This window comes from Somniosus microcephalus, chromosome 8 (assembly GCF_052327205.1).
Source record: "Somniosus microcephalus isolate GS21.2 chromosome 8, FLI_Smic_1.0, whole genome shotgun sequence".
Classification (NCBI taxonomy): Eukaryota; Metazoa; Chordata; class Chondrichthyes; order Squaliformes; family Somniosidae; genus Somniosus; species Somniosus microcephalus.
This window is the reverse complement of record NC_140994.1, coordinates 192,301,277-192,321,817: the sequence shown is the minus strand read 5'-3', so window position 1 is coordinate 192,321,817 and position 20,541 is coordinate 192,301,277. Positions and strand designations below refer to the sequence as shown.

Sequence of the window (20,541 nt, the reverse complement as noted above, 5' to 3'; positions counted from 1 at the left end):
CTGGCCTGTGCTGAGTGCATAGGTTGGGCACCACAGATAGGGAAACACTGCCCATGGCTTTACTCCTAATGGCTATCCTGTGACATATTTAGTTGGAAATGCATGTGTGGATGTATGCTGAGCAAGACAAGGTTGAAGTTGGTTGCAGTGGCCTACCATGATTGAATAACCAATAGAAACTCATGGGTTCTGCCTCAAACATGATGCACATTCATTTGGATGTACTGCCAAAGGACCAGACTACCTGTGGAAACAAACCAACACATGTCTCTGGCTTTGGGAAAGCTGGAGGGGGAGTAACTGCCAATGATTTCTATCACACTGCGTTCCTTCTATCCTTGGCTGATTGCAGGCATTAATATCTATCTGGTAAGAATCTAACAAAATCTTGCTTCACTTTGCCCCTCCATTTTATGCATGCCTTGTCTCACCATGACGCACACTTTTGGAGTCTGCATGTAATTCAACTTCGAAATACTGATGAATATGCCCATCATCCAGAGGGACATAAACAGGAAACGGTATCCCTTTGCACCATCCTTGGGCCATCTTGGTCCCCAAGGCTGTAGTGTATGTACCTTTAAGAGAGAACTACTTTTACAGCTCCTGTATACTGTAGTACTGGCAGTGACCACACCTGTATATAAGCCTTGAGCAGGCATCTGTACTGTTAGTCTTTAGACTACCCTCCTCCAGTAAACACCTGTTGATTGTTAATCTACAGCCTCCGTCTAGTTATTGAAGAACACCATACCTTAAGATTTACGGATTCAACAGTGGCGACGAGGTCGATTCGAATCTACCTGCAACTCTGCATTTCCTTCCAAGGATTCGCTCCGGGAGGACGGTGGAAGAAAGTCGAGGCCAGAAGCACGGGCGTCGACCACGAGCAACCGCCCAGTCATCCGGCAGAGAGAGTGAACACCGCAGGGGAGGCTGTTGAGAGCTGGGCTTGGTTCTCCAGCCACGACGATCCAGCAACAGACTGGCAACAGGTACAGCGCAGACCCTTCCCGGACAGCGGCGGCTGGAGCCGACCGATGGCACAGAAAAGGCCGAGCAGCGTCGACGGGGTAAGAGAGAGGGTAGAGCGCACAGGGCGCAGCCGGCGGTTGAAGACCGAGCGGCGTCGACGGAAAACAAAAAGAGAGAGAGGGTAAAGCACAGCCGGGGTTCAGGACCGAGTGGTGGCAACGAGAGAGGCGCACAGGAGAACGCGCAGAGCGCAGCCAGGGCTCAAGGGCTGAGCAGCGTTCGCGGGGAAAGAAAGGGAGCGCAGGAGACGCCATTTGAGCCCCGGAGAAGACGGGAGAGAGCGCCACTTGAGCCGCGGAGTAAAAGGGAGAGTGCGGGAGATGCCATTTTTGAAGCCGCAGCGGAGAAGAAGGGCGAGCGCGGGAAGAAAGGAAAGCGCGGGAGACGCCATTTTGAGCCAGCGGAGAAGAAGGGAGAGCGCGGGAGTCGCCATTTTAGAAAGTCTAACCACACCCAGGGACGCCGAAGAGTGGCAGTGTCACTGCGTTCGAAAATGAAGTCGAAGATTGGGCGACATATGTGGAACGCATTGAGGTGTACTGCAAGGCAAATGAAGTGCCAGATGCCAGGAAAGCACTGGTTTTGTTGAATTCTATGGGTGCAAAAACGTATGGCTTACTGCGAAACCTAATAACCCCAGAGAAGCCAGTGGATAAGGATTTTGAAAGCATAGTGGAAATCCTACAGGACCACTTAAACCCCACACCGCTGCTGATAGCAGAAAGATTTAAGTTCCACAAAAGGAACTAGCAGAAAGACGAAAGTAATGCTGAGTATTTAACGGAATTGCGCAAGCTATCGAAACACTGCCAGTTTGGAATGGGACTAGCAGATATGTTAAGGGACAAGTTTGTGTGTGGGCTTCAAAGTGAAGGAACCCAGAAACGGCTTCTATCAGAAAAGGATCTTACGCTGGACAAGGCTTTCAGCATGGCAGTATCACACGAAGCAGCCGCACGGGGTGCTGCAGAGATACAACGGAGACCGCAAGAATATGGCACCAATGAAATGTCATATGGAGCAGGGAAGTGTTATCGCTACGGCAGAACAACACACGACCAGAAGGATTGTTGGTTCAAGGACCAAGTGTGCAGACAGTGTGGAAAAGCAGGACACATAGCAAGAGTCTGCAGGTCAGGGAAGAAAACCAGCAGCAAGAAATCTCCACAGGAGAAGTACAAAAAAGTACATAAGGTGATGGATAGTAGTTCAGACGAACAGAAAAGTGATACAGACTCCAGAAGCAAGGAGCTGGGTTGTCTGAAACTACATAATGTAATCAAAATGGAGGATCACCAGACTATCTGGGTCACGCTCAAGATAGACGGAGTCCAAGTGAAAATGGAATTGGACACAGGATCAGCCCTAACAGTCATAAACCGAAGGGACTACAAGCGGCTATTCTCACATATACCCTTGAAAGCTACAGAGATTGTCTTGAAGACGTACACGGGGCAAAAAGTCTACCCCAAAGGAAAAATAAGGGTGAACGCGATATACAAAGGCCAGGAAATACCAAAAATGGACCTATATGTATTGCCAGATGGAGGACCACCACTACTAGGACGTGAATGGATCCGGAAGATACAATTAGATTGGCATTCCATACAGGCACTGAAGGTTGAGGCCAAAAAGGATGACGACGTCACACCTGGACGACTGTCAAAAATGCTAACTGACGCAAAAGAAGTGTTCCAGGAGGGACTCGGAACACTAAAAGGCATAACAGCGACGATTAAAATAGAGGAAAATGCAAGCCCAAAGTTTTTTAAGGCCAGATGCGATCCGACCAGCCGTCGAAGCAGAGCTGGAAGGTTTGGAACATTCAGGAGTACTGTCCAAAGTGGACTGGAGCGAGTGGGCTACACCCATCGTTCCTGTAATGAAGAGGTTGTTGAGTAATATGCCTGGGGAACCAAAGAAGGTTCGCATCTGTGGGGACTTTAAGGTGACAGTGAACCCAGTCCTTCACACGGTACAATATCCGCTTCCACGGATTGAAGATATTTTTGCCTCGCTATCTGGAGGTAAACGCTTCACTAAGCGTACCTGCAAATGGAGGTAGAAGAAGCCTCGAAACAGTACCTCACGATCAACACTCATAAAGGTCTCTACCAATACAACCGGCTGGTGTTCGGGGTAGCATCGGCTCCGGCTATTTGGCAAAGGGCAATGGATCAAGTCCTGCAAGGGATTTCAGGGACCCAGTGTTATTTGGACGACATCCTGGTCACGGGCGAAAATGACAGTGATCACCTCGCCAACCTGGAGAAGATGCTCACTAGATTAAAGGAATATGGGCTACGAGCTAATCGCCATAAGTGCAAGTTTTTTCAGAAGCAGATCTCGTATTGTGGCCACGTTATTGATGAAGAGGGGTTACATAAGTCCCCTGAAAAGATTGAGGCAGTAGTCAAGGCTCCAGCACCGGAAAGTGTGTCACAACTGAGGTCGTTCCTCGGGCTGGTGAACTACTACCATAAGTTCTTACCAAATTTGTCTACAGTATTACACCCACTGAACACCCTACTGCAAACGGGGGTACCATGGAAGTGGAATGACGAATGTAAACGAGCTTTCCAGAAGTGCAAAGAATTGATCACATCAAAAGAGGTGTTGGCCCATTTCAACCCAGCACTACCAATTCGGTTGGCGTGTGATGCATCACCCTATGGTATTGGAGCGGTGCTGTCGCACAAGTTCCCAGACAGGTTGGAGAGGCCAACAGCCTTTGCGTCTCGGTCACTAACCTCAGCTGAGTGCAACTACGCCCAGATTGACAGGGAGGCCCTCAGCCTAGTATGGGGAGTAAAAAAATTCAACCACTATCTGCATGGGCAGAAGTTCACCTTGCTGACTGACCACCAACCACTTGTCTCCATCTTTAATCCAAAGAAGGGCATGCCGGTGATGACTGCACAACGGCTACAAAGATGGTCCCTTTTTCTAGGGGCGAACCAATATGAAATAGAGTAAAAGGGCACGAAACAGCATGGAAACGCTGATGGGCTATCACGCCTGCCACTGCCTACTGTGGAGGAAGCACCAGCAGTGGACCCTATCGAAATATTTTATTCGTCGATAATTGAACGCTTGCCAGTAACTAACGCGGATATAGAGAAGGAGACCCGAAATGATCCGACACTGTCTCGGGTATATGATTTGACGGTGAAGGGATGGCCAACACATGGCGACTCACTGTTGCCAGCATTCACATCCAGAAGAGAACAGCTGTCAGTATGCCAGGGGACAGTGATGCGTGGATCCCGAGTGGTAATTCCACCCAAGTTAAGGGAGAGAGTGCTCAATGAGCTTCACGAAGGCCATCTGGGAGGGGTGAAAATGAAAAGCCTTGCTAGGGCTTATGTGTGGTGGCCGGGGATCGATCAACAAATCGAGGACCTAACAAAGAGCTACTCAGGATGCCAGAAGGTCCAAAATGCACCACCACATGCCCCTCTACACCCATGGGAGTGGCCCTCCTCTCCATGGCAATGGGTGCATATTGATTTTGCTGGTCCATTCATGGACTCAATGTTCTTAATAGCAGTGGATGCGCACTCGAAATGGCCTGAGGTGATCAAAATGTCCTCCACTACTACAGAGAAAATGATTGCAGTCCTACGGACCATATTTGCCAGGAACAGCTTGCCAGAGCAGATTTGCACTGATAATGGACCACAGTTTGTGTCCGAAGAGTTTCGGAAATTTATGAGAAGGAATGGGGTAAGGCATTACGCATCCGCCCCGTATCATCCAGCCACAAATGGATTGGCTGAGAGGTTCGTACAAACCTTTAAAAAGACGATAAGGGCCATGTGCGATGATGACATTCCACTCCAGCATAAGGTGGACAATTTCCTGTTAGCTTACAGAAATGCGACACATGCAGTTACCAACCAGACCCCGGCCATGATGCTCTTTAACCGAAGGTTGAGATCTCGTCTGGATTTGCTCAGACCAAATGTGCGAAGAAATGTTGAGGATAAGCAATTCCAGCACATCAATGAGAAGCTGACAAGGAGCTTCAATGTAGGACAACCAGTCTTGGCCCGCGACTACCGAACAGAGAAATGGCAACCCGGAACGATATGCACACGGCAGGTGTCACTAATGTACACAGTGGATGTCGGGGAGAACATTGTGAGACGCCACGTCGACCAGATCCTAGCGTCACAGGAATGAGTCAACCCCATGTCTCGCGTATCTGGGGATGAACCCGACATACCGGTAGCATCTACCCCAGAAATAGTAGCAGCGGAAACTGATGAACTAACTGACGAAAGGAGGCCAGAATTGCCTCCGCACCAAGAACAGGACACTCAGGAAAGGCGCTATCCAGAAAGGATCAGGAAGCCGCCCCAAAGACTGAATCTATAAATGGACTATTTCAGTTAAATGTGCATGTTAAAGTGTTAACTGTTATTTGAATGTTATGGGTACTGTTAATCTAAAAGGGGAGGAATTGTAGTGTATGTACCTTTAAGAGAGAACTACTTTTACAGCTCCTGTATACTGTAGTGCCGGCAGTGACCACACCTGTATATAAGCCTTGAGCAGGCATCTGTACTGTTAGGCCTAGAAATTCAGTTTGCACAGTTTTGGGGCGCTAAAGTCGGGCGTTCGGTAAATTTAGCGCCCGCCGGAAACTGCAGGCAACCGCGCCGAAATTCAGTGGTTTTGGCCAAGAGTTTTGGCGAGCGCTGAAACCGGCGTTGCAATGCTCGGTTCCGGCGCTAAACCGGCGCTGCGGCCTGATAACGCCGATGCCGGGCGCAGCGCAGGTGCGGTCATGTGTTGCTTGACAGCAGACACCCTGACGCCGGCCTGCTCTTAAAGGGGGAAGGGTCAACTTTGACTGCTGCCACGCCCTGCACACTGGAGCCCTGCTGCTAGGCCTCAACAGTGCTGGTGGGACAAAATAGCGCCAGAACAGATGGAGATGGCCCGTGAAAGAGCCCAGCGCTTCTCAGACCATGCACTGAGGGTGCTGATTGATGCTGTCCAGGAGAGAAGACCCATCTTGTGCCCGGACAATGGCAGAAAGGCTCCCAGGAGAGAGTTCAGGAAAGCCTGGAGGAGCATCGGACGCAGGGTCTCCTCAAACTCAGATGTGCCCAGGACTGCGGACCAGTGCCGCAAAAAGTTCAATGACCTCTGTCGGCTGGTGAAGGTGAGTACCCTTTCCACTGTCCTCCTCATCCTTGCATGTGAGCCTCACACTATGGGCAAAGGGACCTCAAAGGCATAATGGGCAGCCCTCCTCACGCAGCAATGCCACTGGCATGATCATCAGCAGCACTTTCTGCACTGACCACACTGGCCAGGCTATTCCACCATGGGAGGCAGTACACACAGCAACAGGGCACCACACTGTACTTAGAGTCCGTCCTTTCTCTTGCAGGCCAAGCTGGCAAGAAATGCGCGCAGCCGGCTGGAGACCGGTGGTGGACGGCCCCACTACCAGGCTCTAAGTGCTCTGGAGGAGAGCGTCGCTGGACTCCTGCGTCCCCGGGTGACTGGCCCTGTAGCCATCGGGGATGCCGACCCTGTGCTGGAAGCCACTGGTAAGGAGATGACCGCTTGCAGCTCTCTCGTTGCCCAAGTGCTTCCGATCTAAATCCTTTCCCACTGACGGACAAATGCGCATAATGCCACCGCTCAGGCGTCCCTCGCTGACGCCCTGTCCTCACTTTAAAGCTACTCTTGTGCCTTCCTGCTTTCAGCTGCTGAGGAGGAGGTGGTCCCTGAGGCGCCGGGTGCCAGGCCCTTGGAGGAGGAGGACGTCCAGGACGAGGAGGAAGCCGGGCCATCGGGCGAGCCCTCAGCCGTGCCAGGGGATGGCAATGAAGGGGGGACGTCTGGCATGCAGGAGAGCCAGGGGGAGGTGTTGCAGGGGAGGGCAGATCCTGCTTGCAGTGGGGTCCAGGCAGGCGGCAGGGGTCGGCCAGCTCGGCCGGCTTCTCCCCAGCTGCAGAGTCCTCTCTCCAGTCCGGAGAGTGGCCTCGGCCAGGAGGTGCGCCTCCTGCAAGAGATCTCGGTGGCGTCTGACCGGCGCCACCATGAGTTCATGGGGGTTGTGCAGCAGATGCCGCACGCCATCGAGTCCCTGGCTCAGAGTGTGGCAGCATTCGGCCAATCACAGGCCAGGGGGGTGGAGCAACTGGCCGCAGCGCACGCCAGGGGGGTCGAACTACTCGCGGCACTGCAGGAGGAGAGTCGCCAGAGAGGTGGTTCCCTCGAAACACTGTCACAGCAGCTGGAGGCACATACCCGGGCAGTGCGGTCACTGACTTCTGCCACACTCGCTTTGACGCAGAGGCGTCGCACCCGCACCCGCCGCCCTGCTGCAACACAGCGGCCTGGCCTCCAGCACATAGCTGCGCCAGCTGAACTGCCAGGCCGGACGACTGCCACTGTGTCTGCTGAGCCTCGCGCGCCTGGCAGCAGCCAGCTTGCCCCCCTTGGAGCATCCGACACTGCCACTCCCCCAGCCAGGGTGCGAGGAGCTGCTGCTGCCATTGATGCTGGCCAGCCACAGCCGAACCAGTCAGCAGCCGGCCCCTCCCGGGACGTGCGTCGTGTTGGCCAACCCCCAAGGCCATCTGTCGCGACGCATGGGGGCCCTCATGAGCCTTCCCCCAGCCTTGAGGCCGCCACAGGGCCCACGTTGAGGCGGAGCAGTAGGCCGGGCAGGGGCCGGGGAAGGCTCTCTAAGGACTCGCCCTCTCGGCACAGCCGCTAGAGTGTGGTCTCTGCGGCATTGTATATATGGGGGGGATTGTGTTTTGGGGCCTGATTTTTGTGGATGGCCGAAATTGAAGGCATTTTGTGTTTTTATGGGGGTCTTTCTGTTGGCGAGGGGGGCCCTTTTTTTGTTACGGCCAATGTTGAAGGCCATGTGGATGGCCAACTTTTGTTAGTCCTCCCCAGGTTGGGGGAGTGACATATGTTTGTGACTGTTTTTTGGGTGTGTTCTGTGTTTTTGAGTTTCATGTGGGAAGGGGCCTCAGTTTGTTAAATAAAGGTTTTTATTTATTCAGCTTGTCCAGGTGTCATGTTTCAAGTGTTTGCTGCGTTAACCGGCTGACGGCTTCCGGAGCGGCTGCCTTCAGGTGCGCTCATTCCCACAGGCCATTCCCTCACAGCGGGCCTAGAAGTGTCGAGCAATAAGCCCCCGGCGTACGGCCCTTGGGCCTTCTGGCCCCCTCCTGGCCTGCTCCTCCTCCTCCTCCCCCTCCTCCTCCTGATGGTCCTCCTGCTCGTCCTCCTCAGGTGGTGGTGCAATGTCAGGTGGCAGTGCCTGCGTCCGGCGGATAGCCAGGTTGTGCAGCATGCAGCACACGACGACGAACTGGGACACTCTATCCGGCGAATACTGTAGAGAGCCGCCGGAGCGATCCAGGCAGCGGAAGCGTTGCTTGAGGATGCCTATGGTTTGCTCTATGACGTTCCTTGTTGCTTGATGGCTTTCGTTGTATGAGTCCTCCGCTGGGGTCCTGGGCGCGTGGAGCGGGGTCATGAGCCATGTGCATAAAGGGTAGCCCTTGTCCCCGATAAGCCATCCCCTTGGTGGAGGCTGTGCCTGGAACATGTCAGCCACAGTAGTCTGACGCAGGATAAAAGCATCGTGGCTGCTTCCTGGGAAGCGGGCATTTACAGCTAGGATGCGCTGCCTGTGGTCACACACCAGCTGCACATTGAGGGAATGGTAGCCCTTGCGGTTGCGGTAAACCTCGGGATTGTCTATAGGTGCGCGCATAGCCACATGCGTGCAGTCAATGGCGCCCTGCACCATGGGGAAGCCCGCGATCCTGCCAAATCCCACTGCACGCTGCTGCTGCCTCTGTTGGGTCATGGGGAAGGAGATGAACTGGTGTCTCCTCGCGAACAGTGCATCGGTGACCTGCCGGATGCAGCGATGTACGGCGAACTGGGAGATGTTCGCGATGTCCCCAGCAGCGGCTTGGAACGAGCCGCTTGCATAAAAGCTGAGAGCCACCGTGACCTTCACTTCTACCGAGAGAGACGTCCTGGACATGAGCTGTGGCTGCAAATCTGCGTGAAGCAGCTGGCAGATCTCTCCAACCACCTCCCTTCTGAAGCGCAGCCTCTTTACACAAAGTGCCGCAGACATGGTGACATAGGACACCTGCTGCCGGTATTGCCTGGGTGCGTAAGGCCTACGTTGGCGACGCCTGATGGCCCTTCTGTGTCTACGCATGGCTGCCCGTCTCTCACAGCGTCTGCGAGCCCTCCGCACATAATGCTGCAACTCAATGTTGGCCCCCCATGCAGCCCCCATAATCAAGGTCGCAACAGTGAAATCAGCAAGAGTCAAATGTCAAAGCACTGGCCAGAAGCCAGAAAGACCTCTCCTATCTTGTCCCAAATCTGGAATTTCTGTCCCTTGTTCTCTGTGTAGAAATCCAAAGCAGTGAAGTCATTGCAGCAAAATGGCTGGGCTTTATAGGTCAGTGGAGGTGCCCTTTAATTTGCGCTCCCCGAGGCCCACAGGGCCTCTGCAACGTTCCATTTTACAATTCCTAATAGCGCCACGCCCACATTGGGCGGGCGCCACTCAATTTCCGGGTTGGGGTGCTAAAACAGCGTTGCGCGAGGATATGACGTCATAAGCTGCGCGCGCACCCGAGCGGGCGCTAACACTTTGCGCCAGCGCTAAATCTCAAATGAATTTGGGCGTCGGCGCAGATCGGTCTGCATTCCGGCGCTAAGGCTTTATCGACGGAAATATAGCCCTTTTTTGGCGTTAGCGCCTGGCGCAGCCAACTGAATTTCTAGGCCTTAGTCTTTAGACTACCCTCCTCCAGTAAACACCTGTTGATTGTTAATCTACAGCCTCCGTCTAGTTATTGAAGAACACCATACCTTAAGATTTACGGATTCAACAAAGGCCATTGTAAATTTTGATAATCTGGGTAGATCTAGCAGGATTCCATATACAGCCTGCCAGTTGTCTCAAATGGCTGGTGACCTTATTAGTGCACCTTTTTAAAAAAAAAAAAAAAAGAATTAATTGATAATTATTCAACTTTCATTTTTAATGTATTAAACATTAAATGCTGATAACTTAATAGGAGGAACTGGCTTGGATGAGTTACCGAGTGTTGACAGTGAGGGGGGCTGACCTAGTATCAGTAGAGATATATCATTAACCAAAGGCTGCTTCAGTGATTTGTCATTTTAACTGTGTGCATGTTAATTCCGCTCCCTCGCTCTGTCAGAATCACTAATTCTTGGTTAGTCTTCCAATGTCATAGCACTCCTGATTTCAACAAACATTTGCAGCAAGATGTGAACATTAATTATTAAATGTTGCGAGTGTCCTTTTTTAAAGGGAAACTTGGTGTGTGGAATGGGTTAGTTGCCTGCCATTTTCCCTCTGTACTTTGGGTTTGAATTTAGCCCAGGCTGATATGAAAGTGTTCCTTTTGTTTTTGTTTTGCTCAGTGTAATGATCCTGAATGAAATGAGGTTGGACATTCCTAACACAGTTCCTTATTGGTGTAAGCCCACTGTACAAAACTATCTACAGTTTAACAATTAGCAATTTTGTTTAGAGACCATAAGATTGTTGACGTGGGAGGCGAGCGGGGGGGGTGGGGGAGGGGGGGAAATGGGGCCGTGGTGAGAGTATTCGCAAGTTTCAGATTTTTATGTATTAATGGATTGGTGTGCAACCAGACAGCTGTACAAGCACAAATATCTCCCCATCACATCCTGGTGGCTCCTCTGAGCACATTGAATATCCCAATTACATTTTTTTTCCAATGGGCAGTCAAAAGATTTTCTGCCACCTTAGCAAACCTTCTTTAGCATGTGGTTGTGTATTTGAATTTCTAGACGCAAGGGATGAATTTTCGGGCATTTCTGTCTAGGAGAATGTTCCAGAGCCAAGATAATGACGAGAAGCTGTGCTGACGCAGAATGTTGTGATGCAGTTCTTCTGCTTCTGGTATAAAGCCTTGGCCTGCTTTAATATGGGCAGTGGGTATGAGGAATGATAGCGCCATCATATCTTATGCTGGAGAGAGCATTCTGACTGTAGTAGCCCATCCTTGTCTATTCTACTGGTTTGGACTATACTGTCAAAACAGGTGACAATATTCTGTGATTGGAGAGACACACATGAAACCATGAAATTGCTGATAGTGACCAGTGTGGTTAAGCTTTCTTGATGATTTGCCTTCTCCAGTGTTTCCATGGTCCTTTTGAGTTTTTGTCCCCGGTTTGGATGTGACGATTAAGTCCAGAAACTAAATATTGAGTAAGGAGAGCTTGGTAGAAGAGAGTTGGTTGGGCAGTGTAACGGTCATATCATTTTGAACAGAATTAATGACTTGGACCCTCGGTGCTGAGTAATGCGCTCGTTGTCCACGCTGTGTCCAATTCTAGCTATACCTACCTTCAGTGATTCAGTCACCCTCCTTCAAAAGAGGAGAGAGTAATGTGATCAGTAAAGAGAATGAACTTGTTTCAACCATGTCTGACCAGTCATTGAGGAATAGAATGGGTTAAAATGCTTCCTTGAAGGATGCCTGTGTTAGTGTTGTGCTGAGATGAATATGCTTTCATCACAGATGTTTGCATCATTCATTGTAAAACTACCTGCATCCAGTTCAGATATGCTACAAAAGGTCAGCTTTATTCTCCTGTGATGGCTCGGTTGATCAATGTGCTGCATGATGTATTACTCAGCCATATCGATCAGGAAGATCACCGGTTTCATCTCTGGTCTCTGCTGTTAACTGATCTCAGCTAGGATAGTGGTCGGGGAAAAATTTCTGCCAGGTTCTATGTCCTACCAAGCACTCCAGAAATGTCAAGCGTTAACTGCTCTAATGTTGGCATTGAGAGAATCTATTTCTGGATCATGAGATTGAGTGTCACAATTTGACTAATTTGTTCTGAAGCAAATTGTTAACTGAGTAATGGGTTTTGGGACTATTATTACAACAGCTTCTTATTCACCTGAGCTTTGATGATTGGCAACAGGGATCCTGGATTATAATGATTTGGGATGTGATTTATTAATCCCTATTGTGATGAGAACATTTACTTTTTTTGCCATCAGACAAACACTGAATTAAGGAATAGGGAGCAGATAATTTCTCTTGGCTTTGAGAGCCGAGATCGCATCCGAGTGAGGTGGGAACACAGAATGAAGACTTCTAAATGCAAATTTGGTGAAATTGAGCGCAGAGGGGGAATGGAGGCGCAAAGTGGACTAGCTGATCTACATAAGTAATACAAGTTTTAAAGTAGAAGCTAAATCTAAAAATGTCAGCACAGGAAGGGGAGGTGATGTCATTGCTGCCAGATGTTGGAGTGTCATGCACCAGGTGTTGACTCGACAAACGCGTCTGTGGGAAGTGTCCCCAACTCGCATAGGGAGTGGTGTGAAAATTTGCAGATGATACCAAAATAGTACAGTTGATTCTTTAGAAGACCATAGGAAGCTGAAAAGGAATATTGATTGGACAATGGGCTAAAACGTGGCAAATGGAATTCAGTGTCATTGTGTGTGTGGTGATGCATTTTGGTTTTTTTTAAAAACCAGCAGAAATTATACACTGAATGGAAGAAGGCTCGGTGCTTTGACGAGCAGAGGGATTTGGATATGCAGGTTTACGGGACTGGTCCTCGGGTTGAAGAGGTTACTAAAAACGAATTCCATTAGCGCATTTTTAATCACTAGGTATAGAATATAAAAGCCAAGAGGTAACGATGAGCCTATATAAGACCTCTGTTGGCATACTGTGTGCAGTTTTGGGCTATAGGAAGGATTGAGGTTTAAAGAGGATACAACACAGATTCATTAGGTTGCAGCCTGGTATGAGGAAATACAACACAAAAGACTTGGGGGGAGGGGGGGGGGAATTCAGTTGCTTTGCGCCACCCATTAGCGCCCCAAGGGAGGTTAGCGGTAGCTAGTAGCGCCCCACAGCGCTGCGCCTCCGGTGATGATGTCATCACCGAGCGCAGCGCCCTGGCCGCAAACTTAGCTCGCGCCCCCTGGCCTACCACCGGACGCTATGTCCAACAGGGTCAGGGTGGCGTTTTTGCAGCCGGGCCGTAAATTAAATGGCAGGGGCCGGGTGGCCATTTTATTTTTGGGCCGCCTGCCAGCACCTGCCTCTTCTCTCCTCCTTCAGCGGGGTGCCAGCTGCGATCGGTCAGCCTGGCACTCCTCTTGAGTGCCGATCTCTTGCCGGCACCCCGCTCCCCAGTGGTCCAGTGGGGCCCCAGTGCGTGCTGCGCTAGACCCCTCCTCTTTAATCAGGGGAGAGAGGTCGGCAGTACCACGGCGCTACGTGCTGGCGTGTGTGGCGCTGCTGCGTGTAGTGCCACGATATTCAATGGGAGCGGCCCAAGAGGGAGGGGGAGCGCTTCCAGTAGCGACCCGCCTCCTGCTTGGGGCGCTACCATTCAATTTCGAGCGCAGTGGCGCTAACTTTTTCGGGGCGCAAAAAGTAGGCAAAGTTAGCGCCCCAAAGGGGTCGTGAGCCAATTTTTCCCCCCCTTTAGTCTTTTAGACTAAAAATGTAGTCTTTTTCTTGTTAGAATACAGATTATGGGGGGGATATTGTAGAATTATTTAAAATTAAGAAAAGATGGGGCAGGATAAATAGAAGCAGACTGTTTCCAGTAGCTGAGAAAGTTGAGACTGTTGAATTTGCTCTCGGGATTAGTGACTTGGCACAAACTATGCCAAAATTCAAGATTAGATTGAATAGTTGGATGAAGGGATATGAAGACAGGGTGGGTAAATGCCGTTCGAACCATTTGCTCACGTGGATGGTTAACACGAGTGGACTGGGTTGTGCCGAATGGTCTGTTTCTTTGGTATGACTTCCCTGTATTTCTATGTAATCTGAGCACCTATGCCAAGGGGTTTCTAGGATCAGATTTATGAAGGAAATCTTTAACTGTCTTCTGTCAGGTTACATAGAACTTACAGCACAGAAACCGGCCACTTGGCCCAACAGGTCTAAGCTGGTGTTTAAGCTCCATGTGAGCCTCCTCCCACCTTACTTCATCTAACCCTATCAACATATCCTTCTATTCCTTTCTCCCTCATGTACTTATCTAGCTTCTCCTTAAATACATCTATGCTATTCACTTCAATCATGCCATATGGTAGTGAGTTCCACATTCTAACCATTCTAATTGTGTTGGTGTCATGTGACTCCATTCTGAAAAGGAGGAAAAGTGGCCCTAAGCCTGATGGAGACAGATTTGACTCCTTCGAGTCCTTGGAATTGTGGGATTTGGGGATGATTTCTGAATTGCCTTTCTGACTAGCTGTTGAAAGGCACTTTTTTTCGAGTTGATATTTTGTCCTTTTGATCTTTCTCAAAGCGCATCTAATGTATGTTATTAAACAAAGGTTCTGAGCCGATGCCATGTGTAGTTTTGGAGCACTCTATTGTAACTGCTTGGTATAAGCCCCAGTGACGTTTGGCTCACTTTAACTGATCCAAAGTAGCAATTTCTACTTGAAATTTTTCCACTTTGCTCTGTGATACACCTGAACTTTTTAATTTGCTATCGCTGGGATGAAGACCATGTCATGGTCTGACATGCTAATTGGTAATTTTGTTCTCCCCCCCCCCCCCCCCCCCCCCCATAAAAGTGTATTCAGGTGATCAAGGATTAGGATTTATGTACACATTACATCTAGTTGAAGAGAGAACATCCAACTGTGTGTGGCCCTGCCCCCTCAGTCAGCCCCCCAGTGGCATTTGCTGATCAGAGAAATTGTGCACCATAGGAAAGATTGGGGAAAAATGGAATCTGTTACTAACTGCACATTCCAGTCCTCCACTAAATCTGCTAAAGGCCATTGTTTGAACAAAGTAGGAGTTTGCTCGGCATCTATCTCCTATAATCCCCAAATTAAGAGCCCTTGGAATTTACAAAAATGGCTCATTCCACAACACAGATCACAACAAAAACAGACTTTGGTCCAAAAAACTTACAACAAAAAAGTCCTATTTCACAGTAGAAGTGAGGTAAGGTAAATGTTAGTTCTATCACTTCTTTTGAGTACAGCAGAACAAGCCATCACTTAACACTGTTGCATCTGCTGGCACATAGCAGGTTACAGTAAGACCACGACCATCTTGTCTTGCAGTCACTTAAATCTGATGCAATGCTTAGTCGAGCAGCAGGACTTAGTTTCATGTACTCTTAAACCCCTTCAGCACCTGGTGTGGAGTTGAATCTTGGGTTTTATCATTTGTGTGCTTTCTAATGCAGGGGTCACAATGCAAGTGTTTCATAAACAGTAAGTTACGAGCAGAAAGCAGCAGTGTTATATTGCATGGAGCTAGACTTGGTTCCAGCTTTTCAGTGAAACATTTAAATGAGCATTTAAAAATGTTTCCTAAAAAGCGTAGACAGCCCTGTTTTTCTGCCAGTTTATTCCCCTTTTGCCCCCATCATGTTGGGGTGGCGCTGACTCCTTTTCTGGTTGTTGCTAGCCAGATGGTACCTTACTCAGGTGCCCATCTTGCATGTCGTCAGACTATTTGACTACAGAGGGCATCACAGCCAGGCCCCCTCCTGTCCTCACCCAGTGTCTATACAAGTGCTTTTATCAGCAGGAGACACTATGATGCTGAAAGCAAGAGCCCTAGCTGACTGTTTTCTCTCTCCTTTTTTCTCTCTCTTTCTCTCTTTCTCTTTCTCCTTTTTTCTCTCTTTTCTCTTCTTTTTCTTTCTCTCTCTCTCTCTCCTATCTCTTTCTCCACCCCCGCCACACACACACACTAGATGGCTGAGTCCATCCTATTTTTTTGTACTCTATATACAGATGGTGCCTTTACCCACCAGGCCATAGGAGGAATTACTGACAGCAGGTCTGAAGAACTGGATTAAAAAAACTTTTGCTTAGCAGTTTTTCTAATAGAATAAGGGATTGAACAGACCCTCACTTAAAATGCTGCAAACTCTTCCCGCTGCCCCCCCCCCCCCCCCCCCCCCCCCCCCCCGGCTAGCACAGGAGGAGTACTGGGATATGAGCCATTCATATCTGATTCAGTACATTTTGAAGGTTAAATTGAACCAGAGACTGGAATAGTTCAACAACTGGAGTATTGTGGGTTTAAATTTGGTGGCTCACCCCCTTCTCGAGGGCAGCTCGGGATGGGCAATAAATGCCAGCCTTGCCAGCAGTGTGCACATCCAGAGAATGAATATTTAAATTATTTGTCATTAGAAGGGTAGTTTTGGCAATGGCAGTCGTGTACAAAGTATTTACACTCATGAAGGATGTTCACTGCATTTACTGTGTGTAGTAGGAGTGTTTGCACATTTTGTTTCCCCTTTCAGAGGTAAGAGCACATCCTTTGCTTACTGTGTAATATAGATGACATGCACTGTACTCTGATAGTGGAGGCAGGAGTACAGCCTAGTCTGCATTGTCTCCATAGTGAATGGAGCTCTAAATTGCTTGTTTTTTGTTTCCTTCTAGTGTTGCCATCGAGCCTTTTCCTTGGAGTCCTGAGGGTCCATGGCTGCAGTCCAAGCCTTGTCTGCAACCAGTGATCACAGCAGCCACCGCAACGACCTGTACCCTTGTTCCCCAGTCAACAGCAAGTGCAACATGGGAAGCGTCGGTAGTCTGATGGCTGAAAAGCAAGATCTTCCAGGTGACGGCCTGAAGAGTAACCGAAATGGGAATGCTTACAACATCAGGCAGCCAGATGGGCTGTTTAAAAAGGGATTGACCCAAAGAGAGCTATTGAACTACCTGAACAGCACTAAAAAGGGATCAAAGGCAGAGAAAAGGATTGCATCTGGGAGTTCTTCCATGGAACGCTGCCGAAAAGATGGACAAAATGATATTTATGGGAAAACGTGTTATAAAGATGGGAAGGAGATTGATTTGACAAAGAATTCACTTCCTGTTGGAGGGAAATTTGAAAAGGTACTTTAAACCTAGGACTGAATCTCTTGACCTTTGACCATGATCAGTTGGATGTAGTAGAAAACCTGGTCTTTATTATCGCTGTTACAGTTTTATCAACTTTTTCTTTTACTTTTCCTACATGTTTTATTTTCATTTCTTTCTGAATTTTTAACTTTTCTCTCTTGCTATATTCTGTTTCTTCTGATTTCTGTTTTTAAATATGGTGCCTACCAAAGAATTGCAGAAGAATCTAAATCCACATTTCTCTTTTCTCCCTCTCCCACTGCTCCCAAATGTTTCGTATGTATATGTGGTCAACTTCTTAATTGCAAGTTGCATCACAATTCAGAATTTGGTTGTCTGATCTAACCAGTCCCTGCTGCTTTGACCTTGGGGCCTATAGCGTATCCCATTCCAGAGTGTTATAGGAAAATTGGAAAATGCAGCCCTTCTGACTCCATTTCAGTTGTACAATTTTTTTTTAGACCACATCAATGTTCCCCCTAATTTCTTTTGGGTGTGCGGTCCCTTTTAACGGGCTGCGCGGCCATTCAAAATTTCACGCATGTGCAAAATCTCCCATTCAAAATCCGGTAAGCGGCCTGCACGGGACCTCCAGGCATCTGCGCAGCTGTGTAGCTTAGCGGGAACGTTGGGCCACATATGCTGTTTTGGGTCCACGTGTGAGAATAATATACAGGAAACTTTGTGATATCCGGCACCGACGGGACCAAGCTGTTGCCGTCCCATCAAAACTGCCGGACAAACCAGCACTAATGTTAAAACATACGGAAGCTTTTGAGCTCCGTATCTAGCAACAAACCCTGTTGCAGCTTCTAAACAGTTGGCCGTAGCTTGCAAGCGTCTCTGTAGCTAAGCAACAGCTTTAGTTAGACCTTGCTTTTTTTTCCACTAGTCAGGCTCTGCAACGAAAAGAAAAAAAACTTACTGAACCGACTCCTGAATTTTGCCGGTGGATTGAGCATTCCGGACAGTTAACGTCCGGATAAACCAAAGTTTCCTGTAACTTAATAATATAACTTTATAACAATCAGGCAGCAGGCAAGGCCTTCAGGCAGAGCTCTCTTTTTCCCCTCAGCAAGCCAGGCCGTATCTGTGGAGAGAGAAATAGAGTTAATGGGGTAGATTTTCCCGAACCTCAAAATAGGGATTAGGCTAAAAACTGCCTGTTAACTACCTGTTAACAGGCAGTTAATTGGCACTAATCTCTTCCCGCCTGGTTTCGGCGGGTCCCAGTGTGGGGCGGGTACCCGCCGCCCCTGAAAGTTGCGTGGGGCGGGGTTTTGGGCGGGATGGTATCAGGACCCCCAAATTCGGGGTTCCCCCCCCCCCACACGCCTGAAACCCCACCTGACGGCTCCAGGAAAATCTAGCCCAATGTTTCAGGTCTGTGACCTTGCAACAGAACTGAAACACTAACTTTAATTCTCTCTCCACAGATGTTGTCTGGCCTGTTGAGTATTTCCAGCATTTTCTGTTTATATTTCAGATTTCCAGCATCCGCAGTATTTTGCCATTTGTTTGTTTTCCTTTGTTTTCCTTGCCAATTTTCCTGAATGATATTTTGGAGAGGTTGTTCTTGCTCATTGCTTTTCTTTGCTGCTAGGCCAAGAGCTTAACAAGCTACATGTGTCCATTTTAGATCCCCTCGTATGGAGGAATATAGAAAAGGTTCAGAAAAGTGGCACCAATTGATACCTAGCTTAAGGACCCTTAGTTACCAGCTGAGAGTGGCTGCTTTTTAGAAAATGTAGATTTTGAAGGGATACGATTGAGGCCTTTTAAAAGAGGACGAGGCACAAGTATAGCATACAAAAACACAAAAATAGCTAAGATGCTTGAAGGTACTTTTCATAGTAATTTACCTCTGCAGTAAGTATGAGCAGTAATTTTGAATTTGCTGCAAGCATTGAAAAGGGAGCTGGGCATGTTCCTGAGAGTGATTAACATAGCTACAGATAGAAGGTAGGTGGGTCATTGGGAGATGTATCTCCCAGTCATCATGGTCTCCTAGATTTTGTTTAATTGTCATCAGGGATTGGAGTATGGGTAAGGGAGATGATGTGCAGAAGTTAACACCGTGCTGGAATGTGACCGTGTCCGTGAACCAGCAGGTCTTTTTCTCCCCTTTTTTGTATGCTTTTGAAGGTACTTAGCTTGAATGTGAGGATCAGTAGTTTCATTTAAAAGAACCTAAATATTCAAATGGATTGTTTAGGATGTTATGTAGGATCATTTAAAAGACTATCTCAATAGGGCTAAAGATGGCCAAGTGTTTATCACTGTGCATCCCATATTTTATGGGAACTGGGGGAAAAATGGACAGAAGACTGCTGTGAAGAAGTGTGGAAGAGTCTATGTTTGGGGTATTGGTATTTTAAGGTTGTCACCAACCCTCTTGCTATTGCATCCCTTATTGAGATGAGTATACTAGATGTACATATTTGTTCACCACCCCTTTTTCTCTTTAATTTGAATGAGCCTGCTACTGCCTCACCCGCCCAATCTCCTGAATATTGTGATTGGATGGTGTGGCTTTTTCTGGAAGAGAGCCACGTGTGATTTACCCCCCACCCCCAAAGATGTGTCAGGATTATTTTCTTCCCCCTCGCCAATTTTCTTCTTTTCTCTCCTTGCATCACTTGACTCTTGCTGAGGTATGTTCCTTGGCCTCAAGCAGCCCTCTGATATCTTGTCCAAGTGACTATTTTTCACCTTTAAGCCAAGACGGTGTGTGCCAGTGGAATAGTCAACAGTGGTGTACATTACAACCAAACTAATTCTAGGCTCAGCCAATATCCACACGTGCACTTTCCAGCAGGGGCTACTGCACGGTGATGAAGAGCAAGAACTCTGGCTGATTGTGTTCCTCCCTCTGCCCCCTTCCATCCCAAAAGATACCCTAAGTTGCCCTCTTTGACTTGAAGTTGAAGTCATCCTAGGGGGAGTAATCAAATCTTCCTCCTGCCCTCGTTTGTTTCCTTCATTCCCTCTTGTAGCACAAGCTATTTCATTCAAGTTGCTCAGCAAATTTATTTTTCCTGCAGGTACATCCTGGTGCGCACTGGCCTATCTTTCAGTAGGCAGCAATGAAATAATTCTAGGTTACAAGTAATGGCTGTAAAGATTCAGTAGGTGGAGATATAGGGGGAAATTTAACCGCCCCCCCCCCCATGAGTGTTGGGAGGGTTAAATTGTCAAATTTGCTAAACCCGGCACACGCGCCGGTTTCTGTTTAAACTGCGGTGGGTTAGGGCCATCAGAATAACCTGCTCTGGAGAGGCGGGTCCATAATTATAATATTTGAATAAGGCTCCATTCCTGATATTTTGTCAGCAATTTGAAATTAACGCCTCCTGCATAGGTTTCCCAGGGTTCCGGAAACCTGGCAGCTAAAGGGAGGCTGGTGTAACTGGATTAAGCAAATAAATGTGTTTTTTTTATAACATTGCTTGTGGCCAGAAGCCGTAGGAGTGCTCCCCCCACCCCGGGCCCCTCGAGCAAATGTATTGCCATGATCTGCTGACAACCCCCCAACCCCTCTCCAA

General features: G+C 48.5%; 2 protein-coding genes across 3 annotated transcripts in view; both read left to right on the top strand.

Annotated features, from left to right (window-relative positions):
• LOC147113987 (uncharacterized) overlaps positions 1-8,082 on the top strand; it is an 89,452-nt gene extending 81,370 nt beyond the window's left edge. Inside the window, exons 3-4 of the mRNA XM_085996178.1 lie at positions 6,419-6,602; positions 6,762-8,082. Coding sequence (XP_085852304.1) covers positions 6,419-6,602; positions 6,762-7,780 — 1,203 coding nt within the window. The 3' untranslated portion in view covers positions 7,781-8,082. The remainder of the gene's footprint in view (positions 1-6,418; positions 6,603-6,761) is intronic.
• n4bp3 (NEDD4 binding protein 3) overlaps positions 1-20,541 on the top strand; it is a 170,826-nt gene that overhangs the window by 137,021 nt on the left and 13,264 nt on the right. For both annotated transcript variants that reach the window (XM_085995458.1, XM_085995457.1), the window contains exon 2: positions 16,535-16,990. In XM_085995458.1, the coding sequence (XP_085851584.1) occupies positions 16,574-16,990 (417 nt within the window). In that variant the 5' untranslated portion in view covers positions 16,535-16,573. The remainder of the gene's footprint in view (positions 1-16,534; positions 16,991-20,541) is intronic.